Raw genomic sequence first — 18,117 nt, forward strand, 5'->3', positions numbered from 1 at the left:
CAAATGGTTCTTGGTCACTGTGTGCCTTGCCATGGGCTGGCAACCAGTTCTGGATGTACTCCGCCTTCTGTCCGAAGACAAATGGGATAGGCTCTAGCATGTCCCAGGACCGTTGTGAGGATAAGCAGATCAGACAAGCAGGGCTGTGCACAAATCGGTGATGATTCAAAAAGAGGAGCAAATTGGCCGTTTAAAAACACCAAATAAGAATTCTCGAATTCGAGTCAGAACGAGTAAATCGCATATTATCACGTTTATTGTCACAATTGAGAGAGTAATTGGTTGGCAACACTCATGTTTCAATATGCGTGACCTATTGTAGCATCACAGAATAAATCAGGCCAAGCAGAATGCTTGAAGTAAACTCCTTAATGAGAATCAAAATGCCGTACTGACCGCGACTCAGCCAAAACAACAGCGCTAACTGGTGTGCAGTTTACAGTGTCATTGCTGCCTTCCCTCTCTCGGGCCACCAACGTCCTGTCTTGTTCACGGCCCCTCCAGTTCATAGGAAACCACAGATTTTTTTGCATGAGGTTTGTGAAAGCGTGCTGTGTTCATATGAGCATTACAATCAACTGTTATGCAGTGAGTCAATCAACACAGCTCAGCAGGCCAGTGGAGCAATGCCTTTGTTTACAAGCTGTTGGCCTCTCATGTCATTCTAGCAAGGAAAATACCCAGGCTAGCTAGCAGCTGGTTCAACGCAAGCAGATGGTTTTTAAAATTGGTCCAAAAGAATCCTTGATTCTGTCATTGATCGGTGTACAGTGAGGAATCCTGAAGGTTAAATGAAGTTATTTTAAACTAAAAAGGAAATCGTTTTAAAGTCGCCATCTTTGCCACTTCATAGGGGTAACACACTTCTTTCCTAATTCTGGGCTCCAGCCTTCTGTGTGGAATTTGCATGTTTTCCCCTATGCCCGCGTGTGTATTCTGTGGATACTCCGCTTTCCTCCCACATTCCAAAAACATGCATGGCAGGTGTGATAATTTGTCTATGCCTGCTTTTGGCTGGCAACTGGTTAATGGTGTACGCCACCTGTTGCCCAAAGACGGCTGGGATAGGATTTCAGCATGACCATTGTGAGGACAAGCAGTTCAGATAATGGATTGATATTTTTACACTTTATCAGCTTAACTGCCTTCATACAAAGGCATTTACCGGTAGTTGAAAAACTAGCACAAATGATCAATTATTCACAGAAAACTGAATGATGAACAAAAGGAAACGATGCCTGTCGCACGGTTGTTGCTTTCGAGAAACATGGTGGACACCATCAACTGATAAGCTGTTCGCTTTGGAAAATACACAATGCCTGCGGCTGAACTACACACGAAATCCTGATGACTCACACTCAAGATTACACCAAAAAATAGTGGTTGCCACTTGCGCAAAAATATGTATCTATTTATTTTATTGTATGATCGCTGCCAATGAAAATGTACACCACGCTCGAGTCGGAAACTAATTGGTCATCGTATTTTAAAGTGAAACCGTTGAACTTCTATAAAGTCATGACACAAATAAACGTAATTTCTGCGTCTTACTTTCAACCATCTATAAATTCCTTTATATTCATGTCTTTCACCACAGAAATAAAGGTGTCAGTTTCCTCCTCGCTACACAATTGTAATGCTGTGCTGCAGCTGAGTTTCATCATGTGTGTTTACTTCTGCTTGTGTATGCCCGGTGGGTTGCACGCCACATGCCGCAAACAAGAGGTTCCTGTGCTCAAAAGACCACGTTTCCTTGTCGATCGAGCATGCAAAGAACACAAACGAATGCTCCTGACAAGTGCTTATATGACCAAAAATTTGGGTTAGTGAAGGAGTAACCCTTACTCAGGTTTTGAAAAAACAGAATTTAAGCAAGTTTGTTGATTTAGTGGGTGTTTACATTACCTTGCCCAACCGGAATACTGCTAATTTCCAGGTTTTTAAAAGTGGTATTGACTACATCTAAACATAGCCATTGTAGGTAAATGCACTGCATTTTTCAAGTCTTCCTCTATTGTCCTCAGGACGTTACCTGTAAATAATTGTGCCAAAATAGCCATAAACCGCTCCGCCTGATGCTCTACTATCGGAAACGCAGTTTCTCCACCTATGCAGCTATGCCCAGCAACGGTCACATTCCGTGGTCCTCGCCCCTCACGACATATACAATGAATGGAGATGATAACGGCGGGCTGCGACTTGCTAAGTTCAGTGTGAAAAGGTCTTTCAGAGCCGTATGAATGAAACCGAGCAAAGAGCCATATGTGGCTTGCGAGCCACATGTTGGCTAGCACTGTAAATATGTTCTGGTCCCTGATACGAATAATACAAGTTTTCTGTTCCTCTTTGGTTTTCACTGGGGTATGGATATATAGTCTGTTGAAGAAAGTTGGTGAAGCACTTGCTTTGGGAGCACTTCAAAGTTACTGGTGGCTCGCTATTTTACAGTTATCTTCCCAGGCATTTGGAATATTAGGCATAATTACTCCTCCACAAGTACTCAATAGGGGGAGTTTAGTTCGTGTGGAAGGCGGTTAGAACGATACAGTGACGCCCAATTCCTCGCTGGACGGCCAACTGTCGAAACCTGTGGGGCAGCCGCCTCCATAGAGGAAGGAGTTCATCATTGATTCACCAAAACATATTTTACAGTCTGCTGAAAGTGTACCCCTCTCTTTGGAATGACCTCCCACGAAACATTTGGCAAGCCCCCTTGAGGCCTATCTAACTCGTCTTAAACCTAATTTTTATTCTTTGGCTTTTGATTCAGTATGAGACTTGATTTTTAGTTTTATTGTTTTGTGCTTTCTACTCTCTTTGTTAATCATTTATTGTTTTATTGTTGTGGTGAATTACTTTTGCGACATGTACAGCACTTTGTATACAGTGGTGGTTGTTTTAAAGTGCTCTATAAATACTGTTGAGTTGAGAAGTATCTCCACATGGCTAACATCACTGTCTGAAGGCATCAGGCTAATAAAATAGTATTGGAGAGGTATCAAAACATTTTTATGAGTTGCGTACAGACCTACAGTTTTGGCACCAGCATTTTAATATTTAGGTATTTTTCATGATCATGTTGTTTTTTAAATTACATTTTGAAACTATTTTTTTGTCAGTTTTCAGTTTTTTTATTTGGCCTTGTTTGAGTTTAGTATTCGTTTGAGTTTTTAATATATGAATTATTTGTCGATTGCAACATAAAACATTGAAGTATTGGGTAATTAAATAAAGTAACAATTCCCAAACCTTTCTTCTGTACAGCCCTAAGGTAATGCGGAAATAAATACATATACAAATAAAAATAAATGCCAAAATCATAATGTATAAAATGAATTGAAAAAGATTAAAACAAAGTACATTTTCTTGATAATTATAGTTTCAGTTAGTCTTATAATGCACTTTAGTTTTTATTTCATTCATAAGAATATTTTGTAGAATTTGGTTTTAGTTATTTCGTTAACCTTCGTTAACTATAATAACTGATTCAGATATTGATACTATAGTTTTCATTGACTCCCTTATTAAAACGTGTCCAAAACATGTGTCAAAATCTCGTATTGGAGTCAAATAGACTCCAATACTCCAATGCTAATTATGCCAATTGATCATCAAATGAAAATTATTATATGGCAGATTCTGTATCTTGGGGATCCTTGCACAATATTTCTTAAATATACCTTTGGTGTGCTCAACATTTTTCTGTTCATAAAGGGGCTCAATGAGATGGCTACCAGACTGTATCAAGGTAACCCGTTACATATCATGACAGACTTTTTTTTTCTTTCTTCAACATTAATATGTAAATCTGTAACTATTAGGAAAAAAAACTATTGACAGTGTAATTTACTGTTGCATTAATGTACACTTCAGGCAGGGCTTGAGTATGAATAAGATTTGGGAGTATTGTTACATTATAGTGTATTGTGTCTGTGACACACACACACCGTACATTTACAATGTTGCGTTCCAGGTTCTTGCATCACTTCATTTCACTTGTGTGCTAATGAGTAATATACCTTATTTTGGACAGCCTTGATTCATTCCAATGGATGTCAGTGCAAAACCAAAGGAGTATAATGCAGGCTCAGGTAAAACATCTACCACATTCTCTTGACTGGCCGATCCAAACGATTATGAGATAATTAATCTGTATTTGTGGGTATTATGGTTTATTTTTGTAGAAGAGCAGCAGAGCCAGTCAGACGCTTCAGATGATAAACCGGGATTGTCCCAGTTTAGAAAGTCTTGGGGTTTCAGGCGATCAACTTTAGCTCGCCGTGAGTTCATGGAAGAAGTTGGAGACTTGACCAACAGCCCTCCACCTCAACGGAAAATCAGAGGCCGTCGTCCACCACGGACAACTCTAGCCTCGAAAGACAGCATTGCTGCCCAATCTCCTCAAGAATCTCGGACTGCTGTAGAAGATCTCGAGTGGTCCGCCTCATCCTCACCGGTACCTGACGAGACAAAACCAGCTTTAGCCTCTGCGGGCGGGTGTCTTGACCCGAGCATGTGGCAGGATGTTGGGTCTGCTTTTCACACAGCTTTCAGTCTTCTTGGTGGGGATGACGATTTGTCTATGGAAATGTCTCAAGCTTTGCCAGACTCCGATATTTTGGGAGTTGGCACTGCTACAGAGGTTCCGCCTGCACAGACTGCAGATGACACAGTGGCGTCTGAACTCAAGGGATCTGCAGACAATGTCGGAACTATGCAGCCTGTTGTTTCAGATGAAGTGGCACAAGAGGATGTCGAGAGTGTAATTTTAATCTCAAGTCAGGAAGAGGATAGTGATGACATGCATTTAATACAAATCAAGGAGCAGTTGGACCATAAAGCCAGGCAGGACAGCACCAAGGGAGGCGGAAGAGGAAAGGCCAGAGGAAGAGGAAGAGGGCGAGGAAAGGGTAAAGGCAGAGGAAGGGGCAGAGGGAGGTCGAAGGCATCGGAGGTTGTGGCAATCATGGCAAATGACGAAGACGATGATGATGTGATTCTTATTCATCCATCAGAGACAGTCTCCGTTACAACTCCGAGTCCTGCTCAACAAACAAGCTCAGACTTTATTATCGTTGGCACAGATGTAGATCAGAATAGTGACACAACTCTTGGCCAGTATAGTGATGCACCAGATGAGGAGGAGGGGAAGCAAGGAGACAGTATCATTAAAAATGTTACAGAACATTCAAGCTTATCGGACTCCACGGATTATGACCCAAATGCTCTGTACTGCATCTGTCGGCAAAAACACAACAAAAGGTAACTTGAGAGTAATAAATATCTCTCCCGGGCAGAGTTGCTGCCCCCGCTCCAAATTATGACTTTAACTTCCTGATTCCTTCATTTGGTTCCCCCCATCTAGGTTCATGATCTCCTGTAACGGTTGCCAGGAGTATTTCCATGGCGACTGTGTTGGTGTCAGTGAGTCAGAAGGCTGTCAAGAGTACATATGTTCACTTTGCACGACAAAGCAGCTGAGCCAACTCCAGCCCGAGTGTAACTCCCATCCAGAAATTTCTCCCAAGAGCTTGTCACTCAGTCCTTCTGGTGAAGAACTAGAGGGGGAAAAGGAGTGGCACTCTGTGAAGGTTCGCATTTAATTTGGATTCTGGTTTTCACTATATATCATTTCTCCAGACAGCCCTCTTTCGTTTGATCACACGTTGCGCTATTTCCGTTCCTATAAACACCATAGCCGAATTTGTCGTCTTGAATGCCACTGAATTTGTGACTTATCCAAGTGACGTGAATGTTGCATTGTTTGAAAATTGCCCAATTGAGGTCTGGTCATAAGATGCCAATCTGGTTTCAGAAGACTGTAGACTTGGAGGTGAATCACATAGCGGAGGTTCCTGCAATAAGGCCTGTGGCTGGAACCGAACCTGAAAGGGCGATGGAGACAGGTTGTTCTCGTCCATTGTGTATTGGCCCAGGATGCTCCAAACCAGCATTGCAGGAATCTGTTTATTGTGGCACTGTTTGCATTGTGCAGCATGCTGCTCTCACTATGAAGTCTCTCTCTGACACAAAGGTGTCAAATCCTAGAGGTCAAGTGCAGAAAAAAAACACAGCTGTAATGCCTACTGCAAAGGTAAATCATTCAAGTCATTTCAAACATAGTGATCTAGAAAAATGGTGTCAATGTAAATGCTTGATGAGTGAAAATATCTTCCCCCTCAGGGTCAAAGCTCTAGTAGGGTGTCTGCGAGGTTAGCAGCAAAAGCTGAAGAATGTGCCAAAGAAGACGAGCTGATGGAAACCGATGGAACACAGACAGAGGCTACATCTTCCCTAGCCTGTGACCCCACTCCGCAACCATCACCTAAGTTTTACACACCGTGTATGTACCATTCACTACTCATCCTCTTCCAAACCATACAGACACTTTCCCCCTTTGGCGCAAGTTTCCTTCATCTTTGCACAAGTCACACAATCACTCACAGTCATACATATCACAAATACATGACAGGGGTCAGGAGTTGGTAAGTATATTATAGTTCAAATGTAACCTGTGATGTACTCAAACACAATCTCGAATGCCTTTGCATTTCGAAACACATTCAATTTAGCAGTTTGCTATCACTGGAAAATCAAAAAGCAAACCACAGCAGTGCCATTTGGAGATATATTATCCAACTTTGAATGGATTTTAATACACCGGTATATATCTGGGCATTCGGCGGGAACTTAAATGTGACCTCATCTACCTCCTAATACCACCAGTATCACATTACAAAACAATATACAAAAACACAATATTATTATATGTGGCTTTAGATAGAAAGTGAGTCATCTGAATGTGAATACCAGTTTTGCTAAAACAAGAAATTTTGTTCAACCTTATCTTCTGATACACCAAACAGCAACACTACAATCCAGCAGTTCACAATCTGTATTCATTTAATAACATAATAAAAACAAAAACTTTAAAATGCATCATACTCATCCGCAATGCTTATTAATGGACAAAAGTCTTCCCTCTTTTGCTCCTCAGAGTTTTGAGTCGTGGGATTCTATATAAGTCACTGTACACCTCCAGCTTGTTGGGGTAGATTATCGGTGAAAACATCAACGAAGGGACTGAATTCCCCACACCAGCATGGTGGAATATTCTGTGCTCTTGACATTTAAAACAACAACAGACCTCCTCCCCCCTGCAAAAAAAGATCATGCAAACAATACATTGATAAATAGATAAAAATCAAGGTAGCAAATAGAATGCAACTCAATGTAATGATGTAAAAGCAGGACTCAAGATTAAAATTTGGAACTGGTTGCAATGATGCGGCCAATTTTTTTTTTGTGCACTTGCACAAGGATATGTGCTCCAAAATCTTTCACAACATCGCATTCAACACTGCAGTTTTGTAGGTCCATTCCTTTTTAAAACAAAATGCATGTCTTTTTAGGTAACATTATAAAAGATATTCACTTACAATCTGGTCACCATGAAGTTATTTATTTGAATCACAATTCCACAAAATTCTGGTCACTTAACTCAAATGTCCTGGCACTTGAAGTGATCTGTATCATTTAAACATAATGGACCCCACGAGAACTTTCAAGTACCGTATTTTCACGACTATTCGACGCACCGTACTAATGACCGCAGTCTCATTAATGGGTGACATTTCTGTATTTTACACATACACAGGACGCACCGTACTAATGGCCGCAGTTTTACAGTGGTAAAACATACGCCAGCTTGAACATACGGCATGCATGCGCGCACTCTAAAACGTTAGCTTGAAGCATACGGTAGCATGCCAAGACATACAGATAAGCTAAAAACACGTTTTTAAAAAGGCAACGAAAGCAGAACTGAGTTCGGGTGTATTTTATTTAGCCACCGTACAATGTTCTCACGTTTTTCGATCAATCATCACCCAGAAATCCATCAAAGTCCTCATCCTCTGTATCAGAAGCAGAGGACTGCACATCTCAGTTGTCATTGAATGCATCACATGCTAGTGTGAGTTGCTACGCATTGCCGAGCGGAAAGAAGGAGTAGCAACAGCAAAGTCAACATTTCTCTCGTGTGAAGCTTTCCCACATTTGAAAGTAAAGAACAGAGCGAAACATGGTGGCAACGCGTGTGTGTGTAGAAAGAATTGAACAATTGTGCAAGTACCGTAATCCATCAAAAACACCGCTTTCCCTCTCGTTGTTGTGTATTGTGGCATAACTCGCCAAGCGCTGCCTCTCACTCTTTGTAAAGTTGTGTTTGCCACCGATCATCCATTGTTCCCATGCCGTTCGCAACTTTACTTTGAACGCCCGGTTGATGCCAATGTCCAGCGGTTGGAGTTCTTTGGTCAAGCCTCCGGGAATAACGGCAAGCTCAGAGTTCATTTGCTTGACTTGTTTTTTCACCGCTGCTGTGAGATGGGCACGCATGCCAAAAGCATAACCGGTGGCTTTAAGTTTGAACTGAGCTTCGTAGGCGTGTCTTTTTGTCGAATTTATTTTCAGGGGTTCTTAGAAACCAAAACCGGAGTTGTTTTGCAACAATGCACATTGCCACACTCTATACAAGTGTTGGTACTGGCTTGAGGCGTCCCTTTAGCGTCCACTTACACGCCCACCCTTCACCATTGGCGGACTAGCTTGCCTGTCCTCTCTCTCTCTCTCTCTCTCTCTCTCTCTCTCTCTCTCTCTCTCTCTCTCTCTCTCTCTCTCTCTCTCTCTCCTCTCCATATATGTATATATACATGCCCACCCTTCCCTGATTGTCCGACTTCTTTCCCGCATGCCTGGCCACAGTCACTTCCGCCTTTTCTCTATATAAACAGCGTGTCGGCTGTCAGTCAGATTTTGGAACTCAGCGCATATAAAGGACGCTCCGCACCATAAGGCGTCCTGTCCATTTTGGAGAAAATTTAAGACTTTTAATGGCACCTTATAGTCGTGAAAATACGGTAGTTAGTAATCGTTCCTGTCATCTGCAGCTAGCTTCACTCTATGCGCATAGGTCACTCACCTTGGCCTGTCACATTTTTTCACCATGATAAATGATCATCATTGTTGATGTGTTTTTTTTGGGCTTGTTTTTTTAACTCTGATGATTTTATGATGGAGCGAGTATGTCCTTTTTAAGAGCAAATACTTTCTTATTCTCAAGAATATGAACATTGGCATTGAACTAGAGGGGATGAACATTAATTAAAATCGCGTTGACAATATATATATATACTAGAGCTGTCAAAGGATTAAAATATTTAATCTAATTAAAAATGCAACTGTCATAATTAACTCAAATGAACAAAAAAATTAATCGTGATTACTCACATATTTTTTATCGTTTCTGAATTTCCTTTTACATTTTTTGTCCTATTTTTGCCCATTTTAATGCTCTCATCAACTTGGAATCAGGAATCAGTTTTCTATGTGCCAAATGCAAATATTTACTGAAATAATTTTACTGAAAAAAATTACTGAAAAAATTTTCAATTTTACATGAACATTTTTCACTTGGAGCAGTTGTTCACACATAATCTCTCACACAATATTACTGTCCATCAACAACAGTGAAAAAAAATATTTAGTCACACAACAGCTGCTTTAACAGCTTTTTTAATGAAATCAAAACAGAGCAATATAACATTATAAAGTGCACATCTAAGGTAAACTAGTACTCAGCCTATAGTGGATTTAAACCATGGTTGCATACTTCGTTTTTCTCAAGTTTGCTTTGAACACAGCAGTCTGTTTCTGTATGTTTGTTAGAGAATAACGAGACCCCGGACACCAGTGTTCGTTATGTGCCGCTGTATTCAAAACTGCCGGCCGTATAAACAAGCGCAAACACTTCCCCCGTGCTGCTGGGGCAAACCATTCTGAAAGAGGGGGGTTTCAATCCCCCTAACAAAGTCAGGCTATGTTGATTATGTTGGTCCTTCTTGCGTGGAAGTCTCTCTACGGTTTTTGTGTCTACCTCATTTCGGATGACTACACATGGTTCGATGACAACACTGGAGACGTTTTATTTTCGCTAGGTCGGTACCACTGCACCGCTGAACTTTCGTTGTCATGTCACCGCCTCTGCGCACCGTCACTCTCAGAGACGAACACAGAGAAGCTCCACCCACTCTATTTATATGGACACGGAACGCTGTAACCTTCCACACAAAATAGTTCCAAACAAGTAACAATCGCGTCAGTGGCATACATCGTATACCTGTATGATACACAGAGAGAGAAGAACAGGTAACTTTGGTCTTGTCAGTGGAGCAATCTGGCAACTTTTTAAAAGTAAACTTTCCATTCATAAACTCTTTAAGTATATGTTTTCGGTGTCTCGCACTGGGCGTGGACTTCTGCAATGCGCTTGTTGTTTGGTTTCTGGTGTATTTATAGAGCACCGTAACATCCGCTTGTGACGTGCGCCGCGTTAATCTCGCGAGAAAAAATGTAATCCCGTTAAAATTCATTTAAATTTATGCCAATAAAAGCGCGCTAAACTGACAGCTCTAATATATACATACATACACACACACACACACACACATACAAGTAGCATATAGCAGACAGTGTTCACAAAAATTACAGTACATTGAAGCAAATATGAAACATTTGCTACAAATACCAATTAATACCCTCCTTTCCTCCCCCTCGAGACTGGTCGTACCAGATGTAACCTCCTTTTTATATTTTGGTGCGTAATATTGAGAAATTAGGTCCCCAAATGTTGAATCCCGCGAAGTACAGTTTCTTTTTAACAGATGTGCAAAAAAAAAAGTAAAACGTATGTTACATCGAAACTACTCCGACTACTAAAAACGTGAAAAGAGTGAATGTAACTGTGTACTGTAAGTGTAGTGTATAACTACCCACCTGTACATTTTAAGCATTAGGTTTTATTTTAGTGCTGATGAGGAACACAGTCGGAGGAACAGTTGCGCAAACATGCTATAATTGTTATGCGAAATTGTTGGAAACATTTTTATCAGAGATGCCCATTGCGTCGACCATGATCAACCGGTCGATCTCCAAGGGACTGTGGGTCGATCCCATGGCATTAATTCACCCACTCGCAGTTTTATAGTGACTGATACAGCTGCCTGTTAACGGCAGTAAAAGAGTTCAAATAAAACAAGACGCCCACCTGTCATCCATTAGGGCAGCAAGTCATACGCCTGTTTGGAAGTGTGCGTACGGCTCGTTAGTAACAGCCCGGCTTACCGCATATTAAGAGCTCAAATATTTACAAAAAAACACAACATTTTGGTGGTACAGTCCCCTCCAAATATAATGGAACGGCAAAACATTTTTGTTGTGTCGTGTAGACCAGGGGTGGGCAACCAGCCAGAGACAAAGAGCCATTTTTTTTACTGTGTTACTGCAAAGAGCCACATCATACCCTTCCTCGCGCGTGCGCGAGTACACGCATGCACACACACTCACACGGACACGCGCATCAATGGGATTGATGATCGGCTGACGTAGTACGTTCTATGTACTTAGCGCCTTGTTTGAATGGCATCGCCACTGCTGAGGCGTTTTCGACGCTTGTCGTATGAAAGCCCTGGAGCCGCACTGAACCAGCCAAAGCATGCGGCTTGCGAGCCGCGGGTTGGCCACCCCTGGTGTAGACATTTGGATTTCAAATGAACATCACGACACAAGTTTCCACAGTCCACAGCTTTTATTTCATGGTATTTATATCAGAACAGAAAACCTTTTATATGAAATCACCCTCTTTTCAAGTGATCAAAGGCATTGGAGCAACCTTATTAAATTAACTTTAAAGTGAATGACATTTCATAGTGGGTGGCCTAAGCGTTACTTGCAATAACTGCATCAAGCCTGCGACTCACTGACTTCACCAAACTGTTGCAGTCTTCGTCTGAAGTCCTTATCAACGCCGTTACTGCAGCCTCTTTAAGGTTTTATTTCTGGGGGCTTCTCCCTTGATTCTATTCTTCAGGAAGTAAAATGCATGCTCTATTGGGTTAAGGTCTGGTGATTGACCTGGCCATTCTTAGACCTTCCACTCCTCCCTCACCCCCCAATGAAATTCTATGTTGTGTTGAATCCCTCAGAGACAAACAAGAACAGAAAGAATCTGCAATAAAGTCCTGGAAAAGCATTTCAAATGAAGACTGAAACAGTCTGGCAAAGTCAGGGTTATGTCACCAAATATTACATGTAATTCACACTAAGATTAATTACATCCCTTTCACTGCTTTTGTTCACTTGAAAATTGGGTGGCTTCAAACAAAAGGTTTTCTGTTCTGTCTTGTCTATCATGTCGTCATGTTAATGCCATAAAGAAAAAGGTCTTCAGAATACAACAAAACCAAAGGAATTGAACTTGCCGTTCGAAGACTTTTGGAAGGGACCGTAGATCATTTTGACTTGGTCATTTTAAAAGTAAATGAGCTCGCATGCTGATATAGTGTGGGCACCCCTGATTTATGTTATGTTCTCGGACAGCAAACCTTTTCCCATCTCAAGATATACTGCAATATGCCACTGTAAAACTGATTACAGTAGAACCTCTATTCACAAACAAGTGGGTTTATGAACATTATTTTCATATAAAATATATTGATTGATTAAAAATTCACTAAGTGCTTTACAAACAGTCCCTGCCTCCATGCGCAACGCTCAGTTGTGCTTTTGCTCACACAGTGCTCACATTGTCCGCTCCATGCATTTCACATACAGACACGTCTCAGTATTGCTCCCAAGAAAGTGACATACTGGTGCAATTGTGATTTGAGGAGCCTTGGAATGTGTCGCTGGCGAGGCTGGAAGCATGCTGTGGCTGGGGAAGCAGCAGCCCTGCTGCCTGCCAGTGCGTCAGTGTTGGGTGGGTTGTCCGGCCGCATCTCAACTCGGCAAGCTTGTCGTACCTGGGCAGGCATTTTTGTTCTTTGTTTAATTGCTCCTAAACATGTCAAAGGTCACTTCAGTTTGTGAGCTGTGATTCTTGCATATTTCATCCCATGAGAGGGATTGTGGGTTATAATCACACTCTCAATATGTGTGTCATATTGCATACCTACAGTACAGTCACATTGTACAACATACAGCCATCATATGCGATAAAATCAATTCCTACATGTTTTGCAGTCTGCACAATCCTGATGCTGCTTCCCGTATTGCAAACAAACATACTTTCATAACCACAATTGCACACGAGTTTTGGAGTCTTAAAGGCTGTTCTAGGAGATAGTGTAAAGTTGCCGTCCACGTGACGATTAACGGCGTTAGATTTTGGTGACTGTGTCTCAGCTGACATGAAGTCAACCCTCCTCTTTGATTGGTTGACAGACCATTACCCTGCCCCCCTCCCCCCCGCCCCCCAATTTTTCTAACACCCCGCCCCCCAATTTTTCTAACACACTACAATTTTTTGTGGGTCAGTTCACCAGTGGTCTAGAAACATGCTCCCATCAACCTCCAGCAACTCATCGAAGCGTAACACCATTGACTACCCCTGCAAATAAACAGTGTTTTGACAGCCAGCCAGCTGTTTCGTGATATCTGTCACATATGAACAAACTCATCACACATTTAAGCTCATAAGTAACAGACTGCACCCATCCCTCTCAAAGGTGCAGTTAACGGTAAACCAGAAACACAACAAATCTCAAACAATGTACACTGGATTGGTCCATTTGATCGAGGTCAGAGTATGCCAATTTAAAGCAAGGATCTGTCGCTTGTCACTCAATCTTTTTGTACAATAGAGTCATGGTCTTCTGGAACATTTGCAATGAAGTCAATACATCACAAAAACAAAAATTTGCGGAAAACAGTGGAATCTGTCTTCCACCTCATCTTTGCACATCATGCCACTGCTGCCTTTTGATGACACTTCTATTGGGTTCCCTAAATGAGCTCTTGGTTGGCAAAGGGCTCCTCTGTGCATGCCGTGGATTCAAACAACGTCCCACTGGTGTAAAGGTCAAAACATGCTCGGGAAGGTTGGCATCCGTGACCAACGTCACCGCTTCACACTCTGACTTGCTGCACTTTTTCATAACATTCAAGGGAAACTCAACACGGATCTAAACATAGCTGTTTTTTGAGACGTGGCTTTGAAATTTGTTTTATTTATATTTTTAACATAGCATACACATACCGATATGCTGGATGTTCTGGTGATTGCTGCACTTTTTATGACATTCAGAGGAAACTCAACACGGATTGAAACATAGCTGTCCTTGAGACATGGCTGTGAAATTATTATTTTTTTTAACATAGCCTACACATATGATGGATGTGCTGGTGCTTGGCTGGAATCTGCTTGTACTGCATGCACAGTTCTTGACTATTTCACCACGTCACAAACTTTGCCTTTCCCTGCAAACATTCTCTGACGATTGGATGTGAAAAAATGGCTTGTCATATCAAACATCTCAAACCAGAATATTTAATCAACTCTTCAGATCTCAGCATTTATAAGTTGTGCAGACACCCCACTCTGCTTTCTTTTTTGTTTAAATCTGAATTGTTGATCAGTTGGATCTAAACACAACGTCACTGTCACAGACAAAGACACCTTCTCTTGTTATTATTGTGCTGTATATGGAAAATGTAATTGGCCAATTGAGCAGCACAGTTGGAATGGTTTGTACGTCTGCCTCCCAGGCGAAAGTTTCTGTGCTCTGGCTGTGCTGTGTGGCGTTTGCATGCTCTCCCCATGCAAGAGCTTGGCTTTTCTCTAGGTTTACCTGCTTCTTCCCATATTTCCCCAAAACATGCATGTTAGGTTTACTGAGGACTCTTAATTTCCCATGGCATGAATGTGAGTGTAAATTGCCTTTATGTGCCCTATGATTGACCAGGCCAGGGTGTACCCATCGCACATGCACACATACACAGTACATAGCTACCTATCTACGTACGCACGTATGTACATGCAAACTCAAACATACGTACGTCCACACATACGTACATGGACACATTGATAGACGCATGTATACATTCATAGACACAAATTGAATGAAAATTTGACATCACTTAAAATTAGACATCACTTTTCAATTGTGGTTGAACAAAATTATTTAGAGAGCAAACTCATGAAACTAGCCAAAAAAGATGGTACTCATGTTGCGCAACTGCCGGTAAACCTTTTGAGCCACTGGCAACTGTTTTTTTCTTTTTTTGGGGCGTGGGGGAGAGGGGGATACTAGTGTATCTCTCAGATGGTATTTTGCTGCACTTTTCGTGCGCAAACAGTTCCACTGGTCTTAGGTTTGAAGGGTGCTTTCTCCAGAAGGCATGTTTCAGCTGCTACCTCGGATGATCAATAGATTTTAGGTCAAGGCTCATAGCATGGGAAATCGTTCAATAATTTGCTCCTCACCATTCTTAGTTTTTTTTTCTGTTTTGTCTTGTTTTGAGCTGTGTTTTGGATCATTATACTTTTGCAAAACTCATGATCAACCAATGAAACCAAACTTTCTGACACTGGGGAGGACATTTGTCTCGAGAACACCATAGTAGTCTTTAGATGTCATTGTACCTTGCACAGTTTCAAGACACCATATGTCAGATGTAGCAACGAAGCCAGACAAGACAATGGAACCTGTTCCATGTTTCCCAAACATGACAGTGTTTTTATGTATTCAAAATGTCTTTCATTGATATGCTACATTTTTGCATCTATAAAAATTGGACTGATGTGTAGTTTTGAATCGTATGTCCAGGACATTCTCTCAGAAGCTTTGTGGCTTGTCAATGTGCAATTTGGAAATACTCAGTCTCCCTTTTTTTCTTCTCAAAGATTTCCTCTGTGGTCATCTCCAATGAAGTCCACATTGGCTCAAACATTGGCAGAAGGTGCTGTTTGACGCCGATGAACTTGGACCTTGGGGTTCACCTTTAATTTCTTTGGAGGTTGTTCTGAACTGTTATGTTTCCATTCATATCATAAGTTTCCTCCTCCTATTGCGGCCACGTCCAGGCAGGTTAGCAACTTTCTCAATATGTGCAATTGGAGTTACAGGAACATCAAGCTCCTTGGAGATGTTCTCATAGCCTTTAACCTGCTTCTATAGTTGTCTTTCAAAACTACTGAGACAACTCTTTCCTTAGCTTTCTCTAGTCCATGTTAAGTGTGGTATACACCATGTCACCCTACTGCATAGTGACTACTTGTCACCCTTTAAATAGGCCGACTGACTGATTAGAAGTTTGAAGACACCTCTGATGCTATTGAGAGGACACATCTTGTTTCATATTTTATGAGTTATTTTTTTAATAATTCTGTTGTGACACAATGAAAAAGCGGCATTTGTTTTTCAGATTGTACGTACATACATAACATGTATGTAATGTCCATTACATGCATGCCTATATACATACTGTATACACACACAAACATGCACACGCATATTCTGAGTCATAAATACACATCTAAAGTTTTTGCATTTCTCGTATCTCTCAATGAAACGTTGGAGTGTATTCCCTATTTATAACTACAGTACTAAGTGCTTTCATCAACAATAACGTGATCGCCCTCTGGTGGCCACAATTATGGCGTTACGTGATATGCACAGTACTGTATTTATGGTAAACATTTAGTAAAAATGTGCAGTGTTATTGTTATTGATGTTAAATATTGCTCTTGAAAAGCTACAGACACGCTTTCACACATGCAAACACAGTAAAATACTTCATAGGGAACAGGGGTGGGTGCTCCAGCAACCCGTTAAGTCAGCCAGCCCACCTGCATGTGTCTGGATCATAACTCGCAACGTGTTATGTTGCTACACATGTGAACTTGACCTTGCTGTGTGGTGGCCAAATAGTCTCTAATGGGTGACACCTGTGAGCGATGTTGACGACCCAATGTGATCTACAGCAAAGGTCACCAATCTTTCCTGCGCCGCCAACCAGTAACACATAGGCACACTCATATTTTTATAAAATACACTGCTATGAAAATAGTTTTTTTTTTGTGTGTGTATAGCAGAGAGACATACACATCATCAGAGATTGACAACATTAACTGTAGTCAAGTCAAGTCAACATTTATATTTATAGAGCACTTTCAAACAGCCATCGCTGCATACAAAGTGCTGTACGTGGTGCAATTTAACATGCACAATAAACAGTAAGACAAATCGGTAATAAAGGCAGTAGAAAGCACCAAACAGTAAAACCAAGAACAAATCTAAGTCATGCTGAGTCGAATGCCAAAGAATACAAGTGAGTTTTGAGGAGGGCTTTGAAGATGGGCAGCGAGGAGGCTTGCCGAATAATGCAACTTCCATGATGTGGAATAATCACCATGGTGCTTCAGTCTGGATGTGATGGCAGACAAAAGTGACACCCGAAATCGATCACCACAATAAATAGTGCAGGCTTGGAAGATATGAAGAAATTTCCCTTTAAAATGTGGCATTGTTCCTGTTCATTTTAAATAATTCAGCACACAGTCCTTCTTATATATATATATATATATATATATATATATATATATGCCCTGGAGCAATGTCGGTTTGGCCATTTGTATGGTAAGCTGAGTGGGACACTGTGTGGGTGGTGGGGGGGCTATATAGTGAATGTCAGAGCTGCTACATGTACAGGCCTGGCCACCATTATTGGTACCTTAGAGCAGTGGTGGGCAGTTACTTTTTTCCAGTGGGCCACATGACCAACTAAGCTGTGTCAGAGGGCTTGAATAGTTGCGCTTCACTCTGCTCAATCACAAGGATCAGTAAATTAAACGGTTTTGGTTATTATACCTGCAACCAAAAGATCTTGAAATTAATATTCTAATCGAATAAAGATCTAAAATTGTGAGTCATGACCAGGATAATTATAATTTGGTCAGGATTTCTTTTTATGTTGAACACACAACAAACAAAAATACATTCTCATGTTGCAAAATGTAAACAACTCAATATAAAAAGCAATAGATCCAGGACAGACAGGGCTTTCAGGTCATTTTACTCAGTGAAAGAATGGAAGTCTGTTTTGGGCCTCCACAAGTGAAATCTGGACAAGACTGAGTGGCTTCCAGTCCCTCTATAATTTAGAAGTCGGCAGTTATTCCTCCTACAAAGATCAGTTGCTGAGCATTGTCAATAGCATCACATTTTATCATTTTGTGCTCAGGTTGAAAGTCAGCCCTCCCGTGACAGTATGTCCAGC

At 41.2% G+C, this 18,117-nt stretch overlaps 1 protein-coding gene across 5 annotated transcripts in view; it reads left to right on the forward strand.

Moving 5' to 3' along the window:
- LOC127595506 (death-inducer obliterator 1-like) overlaps nt 1-18,117 on the forward strand; it is a 35,954-nt gene that overhangs the window by 4,981 nt on the left and 12,856 nt on the right. For 2 of the 5 annotated variants that reach the window (XM_052057055.1, XM_052057054.1), the window contains exons 2-6: nt 4,034-4,091; nt 4,185-5,262; nt 5,366-5,591; nt 5,816-6,094; nt 6,184-6,343. In XM_052057055.1, the coding sequence (XP_051913015.1) occupies nt 4,049-4,091; nt 4,185-5,262; nt 5,366-5,591; nt 5,816-6,094; nt 6,184-6,343 (1,786 nt within the window). In that variant the 5' untranslated portion in view covers nt 4,034-4,048. Of the gene's footprint in view, nt 1-4,033; nt 4,092-4,184; nt 5,263-5,365; nt 5,592-5,815; nt 6,095-6,183; nt 7,590-15,742; nt 16,987-18,117 lie in introns of those variants that run through there. The other 3 variants (XM_052057058.1, XM_052057056.1, XM_052057057.1) reach the window with 3 other exon arrangements.

The sequence above is a fragment of the Hippocampus zosterae genome, chromosome 2 (genome assembly GCF_025434085.1).
Source record: "Hippocampus zosterae strain Florida chromosome 2, ASM2543408v3, whole genome shotgun sequence".
Lineage (NCBI taxonomy): Eukaryota > Metazoa > Chordata > Actinopteri > Syngnathiformes > Syngnathidae > Hippocampus > Hippocampus zosterae.